General features: G+C 36.8%; 1 protein-coding gene across 2 annotated transcripts in view; it reads right to left on the bottom strand.

Annotated features, from left to right (window-relative positions):
* Positions 1-16,551: 16,551 nt before the first annotated feature.
* MAP9 (microtubule associated protein 9) overlaps positions 16,552-25,463 on the bottom strand; it is a 36,345-nt gene continuing 27,433 nt past the window's right edge. For both annotated transcript variants that reach the window (XM_046657298.1, XM_046657297.1), the window contains exon 14: positions 16,552-20,884. In XM_046657298.1, the coding sequence (XP_046513254.1) occupies positions 20,762-20,884 (123 nt within the window). In that variant the 3' untranslated portion in view covers positions 16,552-20,761. The remainder of the gene's footprint in view (positions 20,885-25,463) is intronic.

Genomic DNA, 25,463 nt, shown 5'->3' on the forward strand with positions numbered 1-25,463 from the left:
TATCCATCTCCAACAATTCTAATTGGTTCTTCTTTATAGTTTCAATCTCTTCTGTGAAGAAGCGCCTGAATTCATTAATTTGTCTTTCTATGCTTTCTTGTAACTCGTTTTCTTGTGATAGATAGTTTGAATTCTTTGTCATTTAGGCTATGGATTTCTGTGTCTTCAGGCTTGGGTTTCTGAGTACTTGTCATTTTCCTTCTGTTCTGGAGATTTAATATACTTTCTCATACTGCTTTATGGTGCGTATTTTTGCCTCCACATGGTGTTATTATCTGGTTGCAGCTGCCACGTGCTGCCACTGGGTGGGGACTAGATGCTGTGTATTCTGGGCCTAGCATGATCAGGGGCTTCCCAGCTCTGGCCACTGACTGCTTTTCTCTCTGTGTGATGTGCTGGCCAATGGAAGATCTTGAGCACTGGGCAGGGGGAGGGGTGTGCATCCCCCAGCCTCTGCTTCTCTTTCTGTGCAGAGCTCTGGGAGATCACAAGATTGAAGTGCAGGGGAGAGGAAGGTGCAGTTTCTTACACCTGTGTGTCTCCCCCAGCCACTGCCTCTCTCTCCCCTTGGTGCTCTGGGTGTTCACAGGGCTCCACTAGCCACTGTCTCTCTCTCCATACCATGTTCCAGGATATCGTGGGGTTGGAGTGCCAGCAGAGATGGGGCGCCTCTTTTCAACTGCGCATCTCCCCCAGCCACAGCCGCTCTCTCTCTGCACCACACTCTTGGTGACCGTGGGGCTCGTGAACTGGTGGGGATGGGGTGCCTCTCACCTGTGCACCTCCCCCAGCCATGGCCCCTCCCTCTCCACAGAGCCCCTGCCAATCAGCTTTCACTTCCAATGGAGAATCCAGCCCAACCACTGCCTTCACATAGATGGCTGCATGGGTCTCTCAGACATCCTATGCCTTATGTGTATGTCCTCTGTTGGTGTATGAATGTCCTTTTGGTTGTATTTTAGAGAGGAGAGTCCAAGGAAAGAGCTCATGATGCTGAAGTCATTCTGATATCTATCTTTTAAAATCTATGGAGACTTAATTTGTGGCCTAACTTATAGCCTATTCTGAAAAATGTTCCATGTGAAATTGAGAAGAAGGTGTATTCTGTTGTTGTATAGAGTGTTCTGTTCTTGTATATGTCTATTAGATCTGGTTGGCTTATTATATTGTTTAAGTCCTTTATTTCCTTACTATCTTCTGTCTGGTCATTCTATCCATCATTGTGAGTGGGCTACTGAGGTCTCCAACTATTCTTCTAGAACTATCTATTTCTCCCTTCAATTCTGTCAGTTTTTGCTTCATATATTTTGGTGTTCTGTCATGATGTGCATAAGTGTTTATAATTATTATATCTTCTGGCTATATTGAACCCTTTATTAATATGTAATGTCTTTCTTTGCATCTTGTAAATTTTTTTGACTTAAAGTTAATTTTGTCTGATATTATTATAGCCACTCCTGCTCTCTTTGGTTACTGTGCATAAAATATCTTCTTCCATCCTTTTGCTTTCAACCTGCTTGTGTTTTCTGGCTCTCAAGTGAGTTTCTTTTAGATAACACATAGTAGGATCATCTGTTTTTATCCATTCTGCTAATCTCTGTCTTTTGACTGGAGAATTTAATCCATTTGTACTTAAAGGAATTATTGATAAGAAGAGACTAACTTCAGTCATTTTGCTATTTTTCTATATGTCCTAAAGCTTTTTGTCCTTCATTTCCTGAATTACTGTCTTTTTTTTGTGTTTAGTTTTTTTTTGGAAAGAAATGTTTAAATTTCTTTTTTGTTTCATTTTATGTATATTCTACAGCTATTTTCATTGTGGTTACCATAGGAATTTCATTTGACATCCTAAAGTTATAACACTCTAATTTGAATTTATACCAGTTTAAGTGCAATAACATACAAAAATTCTGTTCCTTTATAAATTTGTCCCCATTCCTTTTGGTTGTTGATTCCCCCAATTTATAATTTCATATATTCTGTGCCCCAAAATATAAACTAATAATTCTTTTAAATGTAGTAATCTCTTAAATCATATAGAAAACAATATTTGGAGTCACAAACCAAAGTGACAGTAATAATGGTTTTTATGCTAATAAATAGAGTTTTTTTTTAAAAAAAAGTATTAGTCCCAAATCATGTAGAAAATAAAAAAATTAGCTATAATCCATTGTTACGATTCTACTAGCTTTGATAATTGCTCATGTATATACTTTTTGTGTGTGTGTGTGTGAGGAAGATTGGCCCTGAGCTAACATCTGTTGCCAATCTTCCTCTTTTTGCTTGAGGGAGATTGTTGCTGAGCTAACATCTGTTGCCAATCTTCCTCTTTTTGCTTGAGGGAGATTGTTGCTGAGCTAACATCTGTGCCAATCTTCCTCTATTTGATGTGGGATGTCTCCACAGTGTGGTTTGACCAGCAGTGCTAGGTCTACACCTGGGATATGGACCTGTGAATCCCAACCAGGTCACCAAAGCAGAGTGCATGAACTCAACCACTACACCATGGGGCCAGCACCCCCATGTATATACTTTTACTGAGATCTTTATTTGTTCATTTGGCTTTGAGTTACTGTCTGGTGTTCTTTCATTTCACCTTGCAGGACTCCCTTGAGCATTCCTTTCAGAGCAGGTATAGTGGTCATGAGCTCCCTCAGTTTTTGTTTATCTAAGAATGTCTTAATTTCTCCCCCACTTTTGAAGTTTTGCCAGATATAGGATTCCTGGTTGACAGCTTTTTACTTTTAGCTCTTTGACTATATCAGCCCACTGTCATCTATCCTCCAGAGTTTCTAATGAGAAATATGCTGATATCTCATTGAGGATCCCTCTTATGTGATGATTCACTTCTCTTTTGCTACTTTCAAGATTTTCTTTTTGTCTTTTTTTATTTTTTGAAAGTTTGATTACAACATGTCTCAGTGTGGATCTCTTTGAGTTTATCTTACTTGGAGATGATTGAGCTTCTTGGATGTTTATAGTCACGTCTTTCATCAAATTTGGGAAGTTTGGAGTCATTATTTCTTCAAATATTCTCTCTGTCCCTTCCTCTCTTTGTTTTTCTTCTGGAACACCCATGATGCATATTTTGGTCTGCTTGATGGTGTCCCAAAGCTCCCTTAGGATTTATTTGCTTTTCTTCAATCTTTTTACTTTCTGTTCCTCAGACCCAATAATTTCTGTTGTCCTGTCTTTAAGTTCATTGATTTGTCTGCCTGCTCAAATCTGCCTTTGAATTGCTCTAGTTAATTCTTAATTTCAGTTATACTTTTCAAATCCAGAATTTTTTTTTTTTGGTTTATTTTTAGGTTTTCCCTCTATTGATATTTCCATCTTGTTCACAGATCATTTCCTTGGCTTTCTTCACACCTTTTAGTTCTCTGAGCAGCTTTTTAACAGTTATTTTAAAGTCTTTGTCTAGTGTATCCGCCATTAAATCTTTTTCAGGGACAGTTTCTGTTGACTTGTTTCCTTTGAATGGGCTATACTTTCCTGTTTCTTTGTATGTCTTATGATTTTTTTTGTTGACCACTGGATGTTTGAATCTAATAATGTTGAAACTCTGGAAATCAGATTCTCCCTCTTTCCCAGGGTTTCCTGTTTTTGTTATTGTTTTGTTTATTGTTTTTGTTTTTATGATTGTTGTAGGCTGTCTCTGTGACAAGTATCAGCCTGAAGTATAAACTTAAGGTCTTCTCAGATCTTTTCTGAAGCTTTCTCTGGGCATGCACAGTCACTTTCTAGTTTTCTTCGTATAATGGTTGTTTTTGAATGTCTTCATCTTTAGTGTCTGGCTCCTGAAAGGGGAAAAAGTAAAAAATGAAGAGGGGAACAAAAAGGTGCTGGCCCTTTAAATTCCCTGGAAGTCACTTCAGCCAGAGATGGAGAGGCTTACAACAAAGAGGGGAGGTGCAACAGGAGTAGCTGCCAGCCCCTTTGTCTGTGCCTCTGTGATCAGAGGCAGCACCAGTGATCAGATCACAGATCCCTGATATTTGGAGGACAGGATCCTTTTTCCTCACCTCTGGCTCCTGCAAGCTGTGTGCAGGCTGCTCCAGAAACATGTGCACAGCTGCCTGCCATGTGGCTGAAGGTGGAGGATGGGCAGCTGCTAATGTGCTAAGAGCTGAAATAGATCAAAACTAACCACAATTTACTGTCCAAATCTTCCCCTGAAAGTCACAAACCTTCAACAGAACCCAGAGTTCCAAAATAGTTAGATCAGACATATTTTGCCAGTGCAATTGTTATCTGGATAGGAAGACAAATTCCTAGTGCTTCCTACTCTGTCATCATCTTAGAATCCTTCCCTTCAGTCATGGGTATTTGGACAAGAGAAGTGAAAATATATGTCCACAAAAGGCCTTGAACAAAAATGTTTATAGCATCTTTATTCATAATCACCAAAAATTGGATGCCCAATGGATAAATCAAGTATATAGTCACACAACAGAATACTGACTTGTATTCTACTCAGCAATAAAAAGGACCAAACAGTGATATATGTAGTGACATAGATGAATCTAAAAAATGTTAAATTGAGTGAAAGAAGCAAAAAATAAAAATGGACATACTACAGATTTCCATTTATATGTAATTCTGAAATGGCCCAAACTAACTGTGATGCTAGAAATCAGATCAGTGATTGCTTAGGAGGCAGAGAGAAGGTTTTTGGCCTGGAAAGGACACAAGAGAATTCTCTGGAATGGTGGAAATGTTCTGTGGGGTTGTCAGGAGGGTATGGTTGCTCCAAACCAATTAAATGATATTCTTAAGATCTGAGAATTTTATTGTATGTAAACTATACCTCAAAAGGAAATACATTTTTTTTAAAGCTCATTAAAGGTTACCCATGTAAATTGTATGTGATCTTATTTATCAGTTGATTTTGAAAAATATGTGTGGATGACCGCTACTTGTGAATTGAAAACGTTAAATAAAGGGGTCAAAATATGATTTTTTTTATAAGTTTGAATCCAAGTCATTCAGTATCTGTTTCATTCAGATTAGATGTGTATAAAGTTGAGATACTGATATTAACCAAACTCATTGTTGTCTGGGATGTCTGGAGAATAAATTAATTGAAGATCTTTAAAACACTTAGCAATAAAAGCAAATTATTCTTTATATGCTATCTAATTTAACGTGACATGTAAAATGAAAAGTCATCATTCTTTTCCACAGTTTTTACCTTAATTTATGCTTATCTTATCTTATCTTTATCTTATCTTTAGAGAGGTAAGACTGTGTAGGCTGTATGTAAAAGTGGAGAGAGGTCATTTTGGTTTTTTTTGCATAATTGCTTTTGGTCATCCTAGAATCTTCTTAGAGGTTAATTTGTGTAAATACTACAGAGTCTTGGTTATAAAAAATAGAAAACCAATTTATTGAGTTAAATAGCTGGGAGAAGGGGAAAAATTGCTTCACTGAGCAGGCAGCAGATTGGCATCAATTGCAAGCTTGTGGAACCATAAGAACATTTGGCCAAATACCATTTTGTATAGAACCAGAGGAGAGTACTGTCCCTAATACCAGGACACAGAACAATAGAGAGAAAACCTAGATAGTGACAGAGAGCAGAAAAGTAAAGAAGATCAGATGTGATGTACACCACAGAGCACATCAGAGTATTGCCCAATTCCTTATGAATTACATTCAGATAAAGCAGAAATATCTGAAGTTGTTTATACAACCAATTATTTAGAAACAAAGATAATTTCACCTACAATAATCCTGAAATTCACTCCAGGTTCTAAAAGGCCAAAGACAGTTGGCAGGTATATAAAGAAAAGGATATTTAGGAGGGAGAAACTGACATTCAGTCTATTTAAATAAGTGACATCAAAACACATTGTCAAGCCTGTAAATGGATGTGATATGATTAATCATTGACACAACATAGTTTCAGAAGTACTATTTAAAAATAGAGTTATGTCCCAGAACAAAGAAGGATTCCTAGCTCTAACACTTGTTGATCTGTTTTCTTGGGCAAGTTACTTAAACTCACTGAGCCTCTGTATCCCTGTCCTCTATGGATAATGATAGAGCATAACTCATAGCACGTTTGAGAAGATTAATGATAAGATACAAGCAAAATATTTAGCACTGTGCTTAGAATAAAGGTAGTGCCCAATAGATGCTAAAATCTAATATAAATATAGATTTAGGGGCTGGCCCTGTGGCCGAGTGGTTATGTTCGCACACTCCACTTCTGTTGTCAGAGTTTCACCTGTTCGGATCCTGGGCACGGACCTAGCACTGCTCATCAGGCTGTGCTGAGGTGGTGTCCCACATAGCAGGGCCAGAAGGACCTACAACTAGACTATACAACTATGTACTGGGGGGCTTCTGGGAGAAGAAGAAGAAGAAGAAAAAAAGGAAGATTGGCAACAGATGTTAGCTCAGGTGCCAATCTTTAAAAAAATATAGATAGATAGATATAGATATAGACATGCACATGTTGTTATTGTTAGTGCTGCCAACTCAATTCCAACTCCTAGTGACCCTGTGACCAGCAAAGCAGAACCCTGATCAGGTCTTTTTGCACTGTCCTCTCACCTTCCAGCACTGTATCAGACAATGCTCTGCTGCTTTTCATAGGATTTTCACTGCCAATTTTTTTGGAAGTGGGTGGCCAGGTTCTTCCTCCTTTTCGGTCTTAGTCTGGAAGCTCTGCTGAAATCTGTCCACCATGGATGATTCTGCTGGTATTTGAAGTACCGGTGGCACAGCTTCCAGCATCACAGCAACATGGAGCCACCACAGTACAACAACCAACAGATGGGTGATGTGGTTCCATGACTGGAAAACCAACTCGAGCCATGGCAGTGAGAGCACCGAATGTTAACCACTAGACCACCAGAGCTGGCTTATATGCACATACATATATATGATTACAAATATTTGGCGAAAGAAGAGATAAATTTGACAGATATACATCAAAGCTCTACTTGTTATTCATGGCAGAGACAGACTGAAGATTCTTCAAGTCTTCTGCCCTTTCCTCCTGGATCTATAGCTAGCTTACTTACCCTAACCTCCCCTGAAGCGAGGCAATGCCAGGTACTGAGTTCCCACCACCGGAATGGGCAGAAGGGATGTGCTCCACCACTTCCAGGCCTGGCATACAAAATCCTTCATGAATTTCTCTAAACGTTCTCTTTTCCTTCTGCCAGCTGAATATTAGGAATCGTTTGCTGAAGGATGGTAGAACCTGGATCTCTGACTGCAAAGACTGAGTGCCACAACCATCACCATCTCCACTCCCCTGACCCTGTGTCCAAGAGTTTTAAGTGAGTGAAGAATAAACTCCTACAGCATTGAGGCCACTGAAATTTGGGACCCAGCCTATTGGAACCAGCATTACTTTGACTAACATATTAGGATATACTGAATGCAAATATTGTGTCTATTGTGGAACATCAGCTTCACTTTTTTGCTGTGTGTATGAATAGCACAAGAGTGTGTCAGTCAGAATTCTATTTGGTTCCAAGTAATAGAAAGTCTATTTCCTGCAGCTTTAAAACCCAGGGGTTTATTTTTCTCATGAGAACATAGATCCAGAAGTAGCAGTTATTGCCTTATTTTGGCAGCCAATATATCCTGGAATCTCTTGCTTTTCCTCATGACTGCTGCAGCTCCCACCATCATGTCTATATTCGAGGCAGGAAGAAGATAGAAAAGCTCACTGCATCTGTCTCTAGTTATCAGTTATAAACTTCTCAGCAGATATCAACTCCAGTCTCACAGGCAGAAGTGTGTCATCTAGTCACCACCAGCCACAGGAAGGATGGAAGTCAGTATTTACCTGGGCACCTTGTTACTCCAGACATACTATGATTCTGTTATCAAGGAAGAATCGAGGAATAAATATTGGCTAGGTAAGTGGCATTGTCTGTAACTTATACGGGTAACAATGAACTCTAACTTGTCTGATTTTGGTTCTAGGTATTTGTCTATACAGGGGATACAAAAACTCAGAAAAAGTCAGAAAGAAGTCTACTTATACCAAATGCCGAAAGGTAACAAAAATAATCATATCTCTGGAAAGATTATATATTGTCACATGTTTGTAACTTCTGCTTCCATGTGGAAGACCACTTGCCACTGAAAACTCAGCTCTGTTCAAGTGCTTTGTTCCTGTTCTTCATACAATGAGAAAGTGATAAAAACAAATATGTGTACAAATGCTTTTAAAATGGTGGTGGAAGGAAAAGAAAAAGTACACATGAAAGTGTTCTGGGATAAAGCCTCGAAATCTCCTATGTATCTGTTCATTTAATCAAATTTTCCATTTTAATTTAACTTAATTTTAATTTTTAACTGATCAGTTAATAATCTCCCTGGTTACTTCGGGTGCATAATGGCAACAAAGAATACGCTAGCTTCTCTTTCAAATTTATCTTACCGGGAGTTTCCAATTAAGCAATTCTCCTGTATGATTCATAAATAAAACATACTTTTACCCAGTCAAAAACATCTGGAAGTAGCTTTTATATATTATATTTATGACAGATTTCACTTGCTTTCATGACTCATAGATGATAATTATCATTTATTTGAAAATTGACATTTTCTTTCTTTTTTTGATTTGGGGGTAGTTTAAGCTGAGACATTCAGCAACTAATGAAAATTTTAATGTAGTATGTATGAATACATAGTACTTATATATTCTATTTATTTTCCTTGTGTTTCTTTCAACATAAAAATTAATTGTGGATATATTTATTTAATACATTTTCTGTGATTACATGTTAATCTACAGTGAATTATAATTATTTAAATGAATTTCCAAATAGAAATATTTGTTACTTAGGGAATTTTATCAAAAGCTTTGCACTTTTTGTCTGTAAATATTTCAAGTAAACATTCAGTATTTCCAACTTTTATGGCTGATTAATATAAAAAAAGCAAGGACAGAAATGTGTAACATTGACTTGAAAGAACCTTGACAGACATCAAATCATTTCTATGATACACAGGCATTGCATTTTAATTTTATTACTCAAGATATTTTTTTCTTATTAGATTGTGCTCGCTAAGGTGGAAAAATACTAACATTATTGTCAGAATGGCATGGATAATTTTTATGTAAATTAGTTAATTTCTACAATATGTACTGCCTGTAAAAGCACACGTCACAATTCTTTTCCATTTTTGTTAAATAATTGTTGCAAATAAGCTATAAATTCTCCATGATAAAAACAGATAAACCCAGGCTTGACCCCACATCCCCTTCAGTTAGGATGCTTCCTCCCATTTCTCTGGTCCTGGACACAGCAAAGCATACTCAAAGAGTGGTTTCTACTTCTAACCTAGTGTCCTCTCTTCCCTCTTTCTTAGAAACATTCTAATCAGGTCTTCATCCCCATCACTCTGCTGACATCTTATTTTTTGGTCACACTGATTTTCCTTTTACAGGATAGGTCAATTGTCAGTCTCTTGATCCATCAGAAAGATTCGACGCTGCATCATTCCTCTTCTGGAAACATTTTACTCCATTGATTTCCAAGGAATCCACCTCTCCTGCATTTCCTCTTACCACTCTGGCCCGTCTTTCTCAGGCCCAGGTGCTGGACCTTTCTTCTTTCTGAGCTTGAAATGTTGGGTGGCCTTAGGGTCTAGTCTAGGACCTGCTTTTCTTTTTTATCTATACTCACTTTCTAGGTGATCTCACCTAATCCCATGACTCCACACCATACCATCTGTATGCTGATAATGCCCAAATGTACATTTCTGGAGCATCCCTCCTTTGATTTGAATAACCAAATCAAATAGCTACATGATCTCTCCTTTTGGAATTAACATTTACAGCAAAGAACTCTTCATTTCCCTCCCAAACTTGATTCTCCAGTGTTCCCATTTTGATAAATGGAAGCATCATTCACTCAGCTACTCAGCCCGTTCTTGATTCTTCTATCTTTTCCATATCCTCATCCAACTCGTCAGTAAATCCTGCAGCTTCTCCCTCTAAGCACATCTGGAATTTGATGACGTGGCACCTCTTTCAAGCACGATCATCTTTCTTCTGAACAATTGCAATAGCTTCCAAATTCTTCACTCTTCCCTCCTACAGTCCATTGTGCACCCAACTGTCTGAGGAAACTTTCCGTATCATAAGAACTTGTGAGGTCACTGTTATTAACTCTCCAATTTTATACCATGATACTTAATGTAAAACCAAAGTTGCTATCACACCCAGTGAGTTCTTACGGGTCCGAATGCTGTTCCTCGAGGTACACACATGGTTTGTCATTCACTCCTTTTAGGTTTTTGCTCAGACTTCTCTTCAGACAGACCTCTGATAATCCTTCATAGCAGCCTCTATCACTCCTCTCCTTACCCTGCTGAGAGGTTATTGTACTTGGAACTGATGGATGTGACATTATATATGTACTTGTTTGTTCAGTGTTTCTCTATCCTATTATAATATAAACTACATGAGGTCACAAACTTTGCTTTGTCCATTCGGGTATACTCATTACCTAGACCAGCACTTGGCACATCCAGTCCACTTACTGGGCTTCCATATTATGTAGACTCATTAATATTGCCCAAGACATCCCTATATCTCACAACAATGCTAATTTTTCTGTCTTTGTAATTTTTTATTGTTTGTCTATTACTCAGGGTGATTAAACATCTTCTCTTTCTTCTTTTAACAAAAAAAGTCACCATCGAAAACTTTGCCATCCACCTCTATAACTAGCATGGAGAAAATGAGTCGACCTGGACAGATCTTCTTTGTTCTAGAAGAATCACAACTCTGGTTATATATTTCTGAGACAAGAGACATCCAATCATGAAGAAGGGTAGAGCTGTGTTTCCCAAGATATTTCCTATGGCGTCAGAGACAACAGTATTATTATTCATGACCCTGAGTGTTTAAGGGTGCCTGTATCTGGTTTGGTTAACAAAATTAATTGTATTTTCTTTACATAAAAGTAAAAAATATAAATTAGAGAATAAATTAAATAATGAACTTGTATAAAGTTTCATAATAAAATGTTTTAAAATTTAAAATGAGAAACTTGAATTTGCTTTTGTCGACATGACTTTTTCCTGTCAGGTTTTATATTTGAGTTGTCCATATGCAATCCTTATGATGACATTTAAACAATCTCATCAAACTCTCAGTCATCCTTGTGGATGAGACATATTGTTAGCATAAATAGTTGATAAAATTTTTGAAAAGATATTTTGTGCCTTACAAATTGGTAATTATTTGTACTAATTTGATTGGTACATATCAAAATCTTACAATTGGAATTGTATTTAAAGCACCAAACTTCTTTTCGTTTTGAACAATTATAATGTTAAAATTTCTTGTTACAGAGTAAAGGGACTTCAAATCATATTGACTATTTTCATGTGAAATATAGTATATCAAAATAAACATGGAACTCTGGTTTGCAGAATGGCACCTGAGTGATTGGAATGGTCAGAGCCGTCACCCTGAAGTTAGATTGTACTAAAAGCTCACAGAAACTATGAAAGGGAGCATATAGTTGAAGACAGAACTGTGCCTCCAGGAGACTCCAACTGGCCTCCAGGCACATCCAACTTCCATTGGTTCTACCTGGGCTGCCCACCATAGTTGTGCTTCTTGTGTACCCAAGATATGGTCTCCTCCAGCAGTTCATGGACTCTTGTCCATGGGAAGGGGCCTACTATGCAGCTGGCTACTGAAATAGATTCCATATGGCTGAAGATCTTTAGAGTTGAGACAGAGCAATGACTTCCACTGTTCCTCACTGTGTAGTAATCTGCAGGTACAGAATGGCATATCAGCAAACCCAAGTCATCTTGTGGCACCCTCCTAGAAGCCCATAGGAAGTAGTCTGCACTGGAGATGATTGCTCAACCAGTGTTCTGTCCCAAGACTCCACTGACTGCCGTGACAAAGAGAGACAGACCTGCAGTATTCGTGCCACATCAGCGTGCTTTGGCTTATTCACATGTACCTTAACACACTAGTTTAGAATTTGGAAAGAAAACCACCAGAGCTCTTTCATTTGGACCTCACAGTGTTAATCAACTCTAAGAGTTTTGTTTGTTTAGTTGATGTAGTTGTTGATGTTGAGAAACACAAATTCATCAAATATGTAAAAATATGAATTCTGTTGCTGAGAAAGAGCCATGGTCCAAAAGTCACCTCATTAGCACAACAAAAGACATCTACGTTGCTCTCATCATTTAGTAAATCCAAGGGTTTTAGGAACTCTGTGGAAGAAATGTGAACTAAGACTGAATATGTATTTCTTATTATAAATCACAAATATCACATTTGTGAATTCAGTACTTTGTGAATCTATCAGCTATTAGCTCTGGAATAGGATGTTAAGTTTGTGTTTGTGTTTTGCTTGACAAACACTGATCTTCCCATATACTGATTGATATACAAAATTGGAAAGTTGCTGAAAAAAGTGAGAGTGAGAAAAATGCCACAGGGGCCAAGCAACTTTCTGGAAGTAAAAACATAGAGACACCATCTCTTTCATTACCCCTTGTCATGATACACTGAAGTGGCCCCTACTAAATATGGTGGGAGAAGACAGAAAAGGCTTACCAAACAGCAAGGGAAGTGGTGATTGGACTTATGATTGGGTTCAACACCAGGCATAGGTCATCATGGGATGTGATGGCTCCCTGCACACATCATGGCCCAGGCTAGCAGTGCCCCTTGAACTGAACCTTCTGGAATTGTGAGTGTGTCATGGGGTTCTGCATGGTATGTAAAGAGCAAACAGAGTCAGCCATATACTCAGGTCAATCAACATCTCCTTCCCCTAATCTCTTCGCTAGACTCTGAGACTTCTAGGACTAATCCCCTCAAATCTGTTATCTGCTCCCCACTTTTGCACCCCCAAATCTGTCACCTTTAAGCCTATTTGAGTGAAGGACGTCACCATCCATCTATTCTCTCAGGCTATGATGAAACCTTGAAGTCATTGATGATTTCTCTTTCCTTCATATCTCATATTAAATCCATTGAGAAAGTTTGTTTTTCTATCTCCCAAATGTATCTCAAATCCAACCACTTCTCATTATCTTCACTGCCACAAACCCAGACGAGGACTCCATCAATCTTTACATGGACTGGTAAAGACGCCTCCCAACAAGCTATCCCCCACATAGTAACCTAAAAACTTTTAAAAGTATGAGTTAGATGACTTCCCTCCCTAACTACAACCCTCTCATTACACTTAGAATAAAATACAGACTCCTTAAAATGGCTTCCAACTTGCTACATAAGCTAGAGTCTACTTACCTCTCTGGCCTCATTTCCTTCCTCTCTGCTCCTTGTTCATCACCAAGCCACGGTGGCTTTTCCCTCCTTGAAGCCTTTGCACTAGATGTGCCTTCTGCTTGGACTGCTCTTCCAATGTGATCCCAGTGTTGTTTTTTCCTCATCATTTTAGGTCACAACTCAAATGTGATTTACTCAGAGAGGGCTTCTCTAATCTTAATGCTAAAAAAAACAATCTTCTACATGCCAATCATGCTATAACACATTAAACCATCTTATCTTCTTCATAAAATTTATCAGAGACTGAAATTATTTTATTTGCATGTTTGTTTAGTGATTTTTGTTTGTCTCCTCCCAAACTGATGTAAATTCCTTGAAGGCAGGGATTATGTCTATCTATTATTATTATTATTATTATTATTATATGGCAATCCATATCCATAAGGTTCATAGAAGAGCCTGGCACATGGCAGCTTGTTCACTGCTTGATGAACTAACAGTTTTGATATCGAACAATCAACGTCTAGCAGCATTTGTGGAAATCGCAATCACAAGCTTTAAAGGTATAATAACTCTGAGCTCAAGATCTAGTAATGAGATAACAGTAGCCACAGAGCGACCACGCTCTCCACTCACCAGGTTTGACACATCACAGCAGAGTCTGATTTCAGCATCCACACTTGGGCATATCTGAATTTCAGCTCTAGTCAAAAGATAATTCTACTTGGGATTCATTCTTTAGACTGAGCCGTGGGCTGGTCTCCTTTTTCCTTCCTTCCTTCTTTCCTTCCTTCCTCCCTTCCTTTCTCTTTCTTTCCTTTTCTCTCCTTCTTTCTTTTGTTCTTTCTCTCTGTGTCTTTTCTTTCTTTCTTTCTCTTTCTCTCTCTGTCTCCCCCCTCCCTTCTTTCCTTTTTTCTTCCTTTCTTCCTTCTTTCCTTAACTTTCTTGTTGCATAATACACCACAGGAAGAAGGACACCAAGAAAGAAAGAAAAGAGTTCTCTCAATAGGGCTCAATCTATTTAATTGTAAATATTAGAATATATGTGAGTTTTTCCAACTTAATGCAATCACACACAATTTTCCATTTAAAAAATTTTTGTTTTTGTTTAGGACTGAAAAAAATACGTAGTATTTAAAATAAAATTTTAAACTATTTGCAATAGTTATTATAATACTCAATTTGTCACACCATTCTTATAATTACATCAAATACTAGAGTCCTTGTTCATATACATACTATATAGTCATCACAAATACACGTGCACTCTTTCATATTCTATTTTTAACTTGCTCATTTATCAGCCACGGAATATTTATCCAGAGCCCACTGATAAACTAGAAATATCAAGATGTATAAAATACAGTTCTTGTCCTCATAAAGCTCTTATTTAAAATGAGGAAATACATACATACACCTACAAAGCTGAGGCATCCAATAAGTTATTTGGGGTGAGGACACAGTGTAGAAAAGAGAGTAACTAAGTTACTCTGGGCGAGTGTAGGATGGGTTGGGCTCACAGTAGACTTCCCCCAAAGGGAATCCATGACTACCACAGAGTTAATTATTTTAAAAAGTTAAACTGCTACACATACAAAAATATAAGTGAACTTAGCCTTTGGAAAGGGAGTGGTCTCATCCTACCTTTTTCAAACCAACAGATTTTCTTATTGTGCCTGGTTACTGCAATTCTACTAAAAACCATAATTTTGCTTTAAAAGCTTAAAAAGAACTCTAAAGCTTATCTCAAAAATTAAGTGGGCAAGAATACCCAAGAAAAAAAACATTTGAAAGGAAGAGTTATTGAAAGCCTTAGTTGAATTGTTGCTTTCTTACTCAACATTCACTCTAGGTGTAAGCCATTAGCATATGATTCTTCTAGCAACTGTAACGGAATCAAAGATGTGTCATCTGTCTGAGCTGAGCAAATTGATCTGACAGACTAAAAGAAAAGACATATTCTATAATTAAGGGAGAAGTTTTCCCTGTATCCCTCCTATAGATGAATGAGTAAGCATTTTTGTTTGTTTTGCTGTGCAATTTTTTTAAATTGTGGTAAAATATACATAAGACAAAAGTTACCATCGTAACCATTTTTAAGGGTACTGTTCAGTAGTGTTAAGTACATTGACACTGTTGTGCAGTCAATCTCCAGAACTCTTTTCATCTTGCAAAACTGAAATTCTATGCCCGTTAAATGACTCCCATTCCATGTCTTGTAGTTCTGGCAACTTAAAAAGGTTTCTAGTTTTATTTATGAAATTTCCCTTATTTATCTATGGCACTAATGTGATCTTACAAAGTGATCCACGACCTCTTTCTTCTCTTGCACACACATTGCAGCAAGAAGGTTAATCCTCAAAGTGTGAAACCTGCTGAGGGACTATCTCACAGCCTACGCTCCATAACCTGCTAGGTTTTCTGACATTCTAATACTAGATACAAGACTGTTAGTTAGTTAGTTAGTTAGGAGTTACTGTGACTAACTCCTTAAATATTATGAATTCTTTTTTCATTTTTGAGATTTAATGAGGTTCCTCACATCTTAAAACAAGCATACCGACTACAAGGATGATGAATGGATTGTTACTTACTATAGTAAACATTTGTAAGGAAACAAACTGCCCAAAAATAGGTTAGTTTCAGCATCAAAGATAATTAGAAAGGTATAATAACATGAAAATATGTTCAACATATATTGTTGAGTGGGAAATCTGGTTACCAAACATGTAGTTTGATCTCATTTTTATTTTAAAGAATAAAAATATATATGTTTGAATATATGTATATATGCACGTTTGTATTTTATATATACATCATATACACATGTATGTACACACACATATAGGTAGCATGGGAGAGACAGAGACAGAGACACAGAGACAGAGAGACAGAGAGAAAAATAGAGGGAGACAGAGTGAACTGTATCTCTATCCTTTTCACTCCCAGCTGAATTTGAGCTTCAGGGAAACATGCACTGGAAACTAAAAACTGGAAGAGTACATAATACATTAACTGTGACTGTCTTTGGGAGATGACAGGGCAGGTAATTTTTGCTATTTGCATTTTCTAATTATTTGATTGTTATATAATTACATTACCTTTGTAATCTGTGTACTGTTCTAGGCAAAAAAAAGTTTTATATTTAAATTTTCAGTCATTTCTACTAAAAGGTATATCAACAAAATATGATTATTTCATCTTTAGCCTACAAATAAAATTCATACCACATTTCCTATCATTATGAAATGAAATTTTGGCAGTCAATAAATAACTTCACCCAATAAATCCTGAATGGTTCACTTTAATTAAGCATTACATGAAAATATGCTACTAAAAAGCAGACATTAAGTATATCTCCTTGAATAATTCTTAAAACATCCTAAATTCAATTCCACGAATTTAGTTCACACAAGTTCACATTATACAATTACATGTAACATATATGTTTCAAAATAATCGAATCACATGACATTTTAAAGTAAAAAGAATTCAGAGAAGTCTCCAGTTAAGCATTTACATAGCATTTACTATTTTGTCAACGTACCTAGGAAGCAGGAAAGCTTGTAACATCTTTGCTTTGTTTAGAATGGAAGCGTATGGGTTTAAATACTTTTTAATATAACACTTGAAATCAGAGCCAAGATTGAATCAGGGAAATTTGTTTCCTGTACTACTTTATTCTTGGAAACTATTTTGACTAACATGCAATTTCTCCCATTTTGTGAAATTCCTTTTTTCTACTGTATTTTAGCCCATGACTCAGGATTTAAGAAACTTGAGTATTTCCCCACACCTTAAGTAGGAGAGTAGGTGCCCAACCAGCTTAGATCCGTGGACAGTTATGGAGAAGGCAGTGGGAGAATAAGGAAACGTCTGAGAGGATAAAAATCAGCTGAAGTCAATAATGACCACAGTTACAAGAGCCGGGTGAAAGTTTTATCAGATTATCACATTTGTGGATGGTGGGCAGAGCACAACGGGGATGCCCGATGCCTGAGTTCTCACTCTCGATTTCTGATGCTAAGTCGTGTCTGAGCTTGAGCAAGTCAAAGGCTTTGGAAATCAGTTTCTTCAACTAAAAACAGAGTTTGGGGCAGGTTTGTTAAATTATTAAAATTCCTTTCTGATGCAGCGTTCTATCACTTTGAGGTACATACAACTGCGAACAACTATCAGGTCCTGCTTTGGCAACAGTGAAAAATAGCAGATTAGCGCTATTTAAAACAATGAGTGAACTACTCACATTTTCAAATGTGATGCGATACAAACCACTGGAATGTTGTTATCCCTGAACATTTCTTATTTTCTTTCATTAAGAAAACTTCAACCTTCTTTTGATCTAAAATGCCACAGTTTCTTTTTATTTACGTAACACTACTATTTTCTTCGTTATTATGGAACTTAAATTCTGTATAAAATTAATTTTTTTAGTATTAATATTTAAATTTCTAGGGAAATTGTTCTTTTCAGTAATAAAATATTCATTAAATTACTATTTCCTTTACTTTGAAGTGTCAGCATTCTTCAAGTTCAATACAATTTACAAAACTAGAAGTTTAATCTGAAAATCTATAGGTTTTTAGTGTCCTCAATTTGAATTAAAATTCCCTCATACTATAAATTAATGACAACTTAAAGAACAAATGTCTATATTGATATTTCATACTTTTTAAGGAAATATGGGGAAATCATAGCCCTTAAACAGAGAAATAGATTCAGAGAATATTATCAGGCTTGATTCTCCCCTTTGGATCCCAGAAAGTGAACAGTACTGCATTGTCACCCAGCTCTCAAAACTCAGTTTCCCTGCCAAAGGGGAAGAGATTTCATTCAATTACATAATTAAAGCAGCACAGGTTGCTGTAAACAGGAAATAAAATATTACTTATCATAGTAAGACAAAAATCCTCATTTGAGGGAAATGACTTGTTGGGTCTTTGCAAACACCTCAAATTCCCTTTTCATCCTTTCTCACAAGCAATGCTAAGAAACGAGTGTTTAGACTTCTTTTCAGGAAGTCTCTAATACAGGCAACCTCTCTATTCTCTTCTGAGAGCTACAGCCCAGATGGGCCAGAAAAGCAGAGATTTCTTCTTGCATGCTAAAAATGTGTAACATCAAATAACCCCATCATCAACCCCATCTATGTTTACCTTTTTTTCACACACATGAAAATGGGGAAATGTAGGGCTTATGGTGGTAAATAAGTGCAAACAATGAACATTTATCAAGTCATTACTATGTGCCATATGCTTTACGTTAATTAGCTAATTTCACTCAATTCTCACAAGTAAGAAGTGATAACGGTAAGCCACTAAATACAATAATGTAGAAGAAAATGATCAGAAGTTTAGGTAAATATTTACTGTGAAATTTATGATCTTACATCCCTAAAAGTAGTAGTACTTTCTTCCATTTTTCCTTTTACTTCCCTGGAATTTGAAAATGTCTTTTTAGCTCTGAATAGCTAATTGGATACAATCAGCATTGCGCTTGGCACTAAGGGGGACACACGGATGAATAAGAGAGGCCCTAAATCCCTTGCTGATAATACGTATTGTTGGTAATAATTACAATTTCATGAAGTATTCTAGTGTCGGCAATATAGAAAGGCTTCTAGTTTCATTTATGAAATTTCTATTATTTATCTATAGCACTAAGGTGATCTTACAAAGTGATCCATGACATCTTTCTTGCATACGCACTGCAGCAAGAAGGTTAAACTCAGTGTGAAACCTCCTGAGCGGCCATCTCAAAGCCTCTGTTTCATGACCTCCTGGGTTTTCTGACGTTCTAATACTGGATACAAACTGTATGACTAGCTCCTTAAATAGTATAAATTCTTTTTTCATCTTTTAGATCTCATAAGGTTCACCATCTCTAATAACAAAAGCTATTTCTTTTTTTTTTCTTTTTGGTGAGGAAGACTGTCACTGAGCTAACATCTGTGCCAATCTTCCTCTATTTTATGTGGGATGCCGCCACAGCATGGCTTGATGAGTGGTGCACAGGTCTGCACCCGAGATCTGAACCTGCGAACACCAGGTCGCTGACGTGGAGCATGAACTTAACCACTACGCCAGTGGGCTGGCCCCACAAATGGCTATCTCTTAAGGGACAGATAATCTCCAGATAGAAAACATGATTTTAGGATCTGGGAGGTAAAATATGTTTGTAAGGTTGATATAACACAGAAGTCTGGACAGAACTTACAATTCTCTGAGGCCACATGAGAACATGAAAATGCACATATGGATTCTGGAGGGAGATAGACTTAATCAGTTCTAATCTCGACTCAGTCACATGCTAAATATGTGGCAAGTTATTTGATTTCTCTGAGTCTCAGTATTTTTAACCACAAAATGAGGCTAATAACACCTACTCTGAATAGTTGTTGTAAAGACGAGAAATAACACTTGTAAAGATCCAGCAGAGAGGATACAAGAGATGCTTAATAGTGACTGTGTATTCTCATCCATCATTGCATTGCAGCACTGGTTAAAGTAACTGTTTTACTCCGAGAGCACACGTTTGGTCTGTGCTAAACTAGCTGACCAGTTCAAGTATGAGTCCCATTAATACAAGGACATGCAGAGATCAAACAAATAAATGAAGATTCTTTGGATAATGTCTACAAATTACCTTCCCATACAACTGTCTTCTAAATATAAGCTATAAGACTCTGGATTAATTAAGAAGACAAAAATTGCCTTTATCACCTATTTATGGCTTTAGTCTGCAAAATAATAATAGTGATAATGATCTTGACTAATGCGAAGTATATTACTATCATGAAAAGGATATCTTTTGGTATCACTGAAATAATAAAGTGAGACAGAATTTAGAAAGACAAATTTCAGAGGTCTGCTCATTATATAGTGCCTATGATTGTCACGTAAGCCTGGAACAGATAAAATACACTCATATATAAAATGTAAGGCAAATTCTTAAACAAAATGCCTCTACAATTAGAGTTCTACTGAACTACTGCCTCAATTGACCAAAATTCTATCTTTCACAGTGCAAATGCAACTGCTTTGAGCTAAAGATCTGTTTTAGGAGAAATATACATGCATACTCCCCAGCAACTATTCATTTTAAAACCTGAAGCTAGATGCATAATTACTCCCAAATTCAATTATTTCTATAATTATGGTACCTAGATGGTTTCCTTTTTATTATTGGGAATAAACATACTTAAATAACATGCACAGCTTAGTGAAAGTGATCATGGATCATCCAACTGTAAGAATTATCAGGACATGATAAAGGTTATATATTAACGGTAAGAGCAATCTGATTATTAGCTTTTCATTTGAGGCAGTTTATCTACAGTTCAAAAAATGCTTTCAGTGATTAAACTCCAAAGCATCTTTTTCACTGTGAGCAGAAGTAGTTGGCATTTAATTAAAATAGACTCCTCTAACGGTAAATAATTGAATGAATAGTTTTAAACCTATGGCTAAAATTGGCAAATTGATAAATAACTAAATGTAAGAATTGGAATTATCAAAACACTTTTGAGAACACAGTTCTGCTTGGAGGGCTCCACGGGGGAAGTGCCTCATTTTCAAGAAAGGAATGACGTTTCTTTTGTTTCCGTTCAATTCTTCCCTGCCTTTCCTTCTTTTCCTAAAGAGAAAAATAGAAAACTATAAATTTATATACATATATGAACATTACTTTCAAATTAAGTTGCATGCTGAAGAATAAAATAATCTATTAGAGGATATTTAAATGTCATTTCCTAGTTTAATTGGTTATAAAGGAACAGCAGCTAGGGAATATGGCTAATTACCAAGTATACTACCAACAGGTATTAATGCACCGCTTAATTTTGTCAATATTAAAAGTGATATTTTAAAATAATTATGTAAAATAGAAACAAAAGACCTATAATTCCACACTGCAACAAAAATAATTATTAGAAGTTAGTGAGAACGTTCTGAGAACACATTCTCAGAATTTACTGAACGCAAAGCTTGAACATGCCACAGCAGCACGGGATACTACAAATTCTTTTACAAATAGTTGAAAATTGAGCTTCCTGTTTCTTTGCTTATTATTGAGCTTGAGCACATTTTCATTACTTTAGCCTTTTTGTGAAGTTTTTGCTCAATTATTTGGCTCATCTAACTGTATGTGTATGAGTGCTTTTACTTTTTAGCAATTTGAGTATTTTCATACAATAAATATTATTTTTGCAGGAAACATTTTATCTATATTACTTTTAGCCCTTAATTTTAACAATAAAATTAAATATTTCAGCCTAGACAACTGTTCAAAGAGTAATGTAATGAAAACCTGTGCACCCGCTGTCTGACTTATGAAATAAAATATCGCCAACACTTTCAAAGCTCCGCGTCCACTCCCTCATCGCACCTTCCTCTCTCCACCCTACTGAGGTAGCCATTACTCTGAAGTTGATGCTTATCATTGCAGTGCATCTCTTAATACTTTAGCTACACATGTATTCATCCTCAAACCACAAATAATTTTGTTTTGCAGGTTTTCAGAATTCGTACTAAAATGTATCATGCTATATATTCCTTGTAACGTTTGTCATCATCATATTTCTAACATCCATCTATATGGATCTGTAGCTCTAGCTTACTGATGTACTGAATTCCAGCATATCAACATACCACAATTTATTAATCTTTTTTTTTTTGTTGAAGACCTGATATTCACATTTTTTTCCCCACACAAAGACAATGTCGCTATAAACATCCCTGTGTGACTCCTTGTGCTTAAAGGCCAAGATTTTCCCTTCATGTACATGCCTAGGAGTGAAATTCCCAGTTTGTAGGGTATGCATATGTTCAACGTCGCTGGACAATGATGATTTATTCTCCAAAGAGGCTACAGGAATTCACCCTTCAACCACCGCCTACACTGACTTTTTATTTTGCTATATGAGTGATTTTAAATTCAATATCTATTCATCTTTTCCTTTATTTCTTATAGCACTTCTAGGTTAGAATAGCATCTCATCCTCATGAGATTTGATAAATGTTAAGTTTAATATTTTCGTTTGGTTCTTCCATTGCTTGGCATTTTATATTTAATGCTTTAATTTTTCTGGAGTTTCTATAGCTGAGGGTAATTCTTTGAGGTGATTTTATGTCCTAATGTCACACAAATAATCCCAACTGTTATTTCCTTGCACCCATTAATTTGTGTTACTTTATTATATAACACATCCTTACTTGTAATTGGTCCCGAGGTGTCCTGTGGGTCTATTATTCTACTGATACTATACTGTTTCAATTTCTGTTTACTCATCCGTCTGTTATGAGCTGAGATCCCACTCTGGGTCCAGCAGCATAGTGGGCGCCATGCATAAGGTGATTATAAAACCCAAACACACTGATACAGTCCCTGTCCCTTAGGGAACTTTCAAAATGGACAGTTGATAAAAAAGTAAATAAATAACAGATAATTTTAAATTGTGTGAATCGCTATGAAACATATAAACAAACTGTTGTGATTCATAACGAATAAAAGGGAGTACTTACTTTCAAAGAAAAGTGGACTCAGGGAAAGCCACTTTAAAGTGAGACATGATGGGTAAGAGAAGCCCCTCATAATATGCACTGAGGAGAGAGCATTTCAAGCAGAGAGAACAGTGTGGAGGGCTCTGACAAGTGGAAAAATCTTGGGATGTGAGAGGAAACAAGAGTGTCAGTGTGACTATAATCTGGTGGGAGATGGAAGAGGAGTACCACGGGAGACCAAAACGGTAGATGAGTAAGATTATATGGAGCCTTGCAGGCCACGGCAACATTTAGAACACAGGTAAAAGAAGAGACGTCGACAAGTGATTCAGAGAAGGAAGGGAGAGGGGTGAGAGAGAGGCTGCGGGAATATGACAGCCAGAGGAAAAACAGTTGCAAGCAGAAGGGAGTCAACTGTGCAGAATGCTCAGAAGTCGAGAAAAAGAGTAGAAAAGAATACATTTGATTGGCTAGAAGCCCTGACAAAACCATAACTTTCAAAGTATAGTTCTGGGAAAGAGACAAGACTGTAGTGCGTTGAGGATGAAAAGGATATGGAGAACCAAGAAAGTATAAGCAAAACTTTCTAGTTTAGCTATAAAAAGAGCAGCAAAATGTGAGACCATATCTGGAGGGAAAGAAGGAATTGAGAGGGGTTATTTTTATTTAAGATAACGTATCCTGGGACGTGATGGGAATAATGCAGGAGGATAGAAGAATTCTGATTCACAGAGTGTGAGATGGTTAAGTTCATATTTTATTGTTTGATAGGAACAGTCTTGCTTCATATTATTTTGAAAATATTATCTTCCAAATTCTCACTTTTATTATACCAGGTGAATTTCAAACCATTTTCTTCCCCTGTACATACTCCCTTCAAAGAAATGAGTATCTGAGGACTCATATGAAATCTGAACGTTAATCTAGAATACTTGAAACTTTAATAGCATTTGGCCTTTCCATCCTGCAGCTTGGATTATCTCTTCATTTCTTTAAGTCTCTGCTAAAACGATAGAGTGGTGTGGTTACCTCGTATTGGTGATTTCCTCATAATCCTCAAAGAGCAGCAGTATCAGGAAATCTTGGACAGCCCTGCCTCTGCAGGCTGGATGACTTGGGAGGGGTGGTATTCTGGTAAATTATTAGGTGTCTGTGCTTCTTTCATCAGTACATATACAGCATTGATCAATGTCACAAGGAGACTTTGACAATGCAAGGTTTCCATTAGCATACAATGCTTCACATACAACAAAAGGAGTGAAGAGAAGTATGAGATTTTTTTTCTGTCTTAACATTTTGCTCCGTGTCATGAGAATGTTTGCATGGTTGCTACTCTTACAAAGCAAAGAGGGGGCCTCCTTTCAAATTTCCTAATTGAGGAAATAAGAGCTGTAATTGGATCATTGTCCATCATTTTAGTATTTGAGACAGAGGCAGACTCTTTAGCTAGGTGGGGGAAAAGCACTGACCAGGCTGTGTCCACAGAAACTGACTGAACACACCTCTTTCTGTCCATTCCATTTAACATGGGGAAAGGAACTCAAAAACAAGTTTGATCTTACAAGCAGGTGCTAAAAAAGGACACGAAACAAACAATTAATTATCAACCTTAATATCAATTAACATGGATTAATAATGTTATTTGGGGTAAGAATTAAAAGAAACTTGTTGAAAAGTCCTTCTGACTGTTCTCTGTTGGGAACAGAACCTTTTTTTAATTTTTTTATTTTTTAAGATTTTATTTTTTTCCTTTTTCTCCCCAAAGCCCCCCAGTATATAGTTGTAGATTCTTCGTTGTGGGTCCTGCTAGTTGTGGCATGTGGGACGCTGCCTCAGCGTGCTTGGATGAGCAGCCATGTCCACACCTACGATTTGAACCAACGAAACACTGGGCCGCCTGCAGCGGAGCGCACGAACTTAACCACTCGGCCACGGGGCCAGCCCCAGGGACAGAACATTTTACTTATTTTCTTATTAAAGCTAACTCTGAATTACTCCGGGAACCAGCACGAAGAAGAGACTCTTACTGATCTTTGGCTACAACTTTCCCCCAAATCAATGACTCATCAAATGCTCACTACACAAGCTAGGTTGTCCACCAAAATTTTGAGATATTAGTTTACATGAAAATTGAAGTCATTAGACTTTCTTACAGGGGTATTTTTCCATCCTATCTGTAAACGAATTCCAACAAGAAATTGGTAAAAGGGCAGTAGACCTGTAACACGTTGCATATGGATGCTTTTATAGGTAGCACTATATTTGTAGAGGTGATACTCCATATTGAAACAAGCTATTTTCGTCTTATGTCTGACAAATTTTTGTTCTCCAGAAGATTGCTTAGAATGAAAAAGTGACTAAACACTATAATAAAACATAATGTACCTAACTGTCACTTAGTCATTAAGGAAATTCTATTCCATTTTTAAGAGTATGTGAAATTAAAACTGAAAACTTAAACATTTACATTTAATTACTCTAAGTGATGCTAGCAGAGTCAGTACACGTCTCCTTAATATTAGAAGACTTCATTTTTCCTAGAACAAAGTATTATCTAAGAGCTTAATCTAAGGAAATCATCATGAAATACTACTTTCCTCATTTGGATCCCCTTATTACTATTTTTCTGCATGGAATTAGCATATGGCAGCAGCAAAGTCAACACATAAACAACAATAAATTCTGTTGGTAATTTTATTAGGATTACATTAAAT

This window comes from Equus quagga, chromosome 3 (assembly GCF_021613505.1).
Source record: "Equus quagga isolate Etosha38 chromosome 3, UCLA_HA_Equagga_1.0, whole genome shotgun sequence".
NCBI lineage: Eukaryota > Metazoa > Chordata > Mammalia > Perissodactyla > Equidae > Equus > Equus quagga.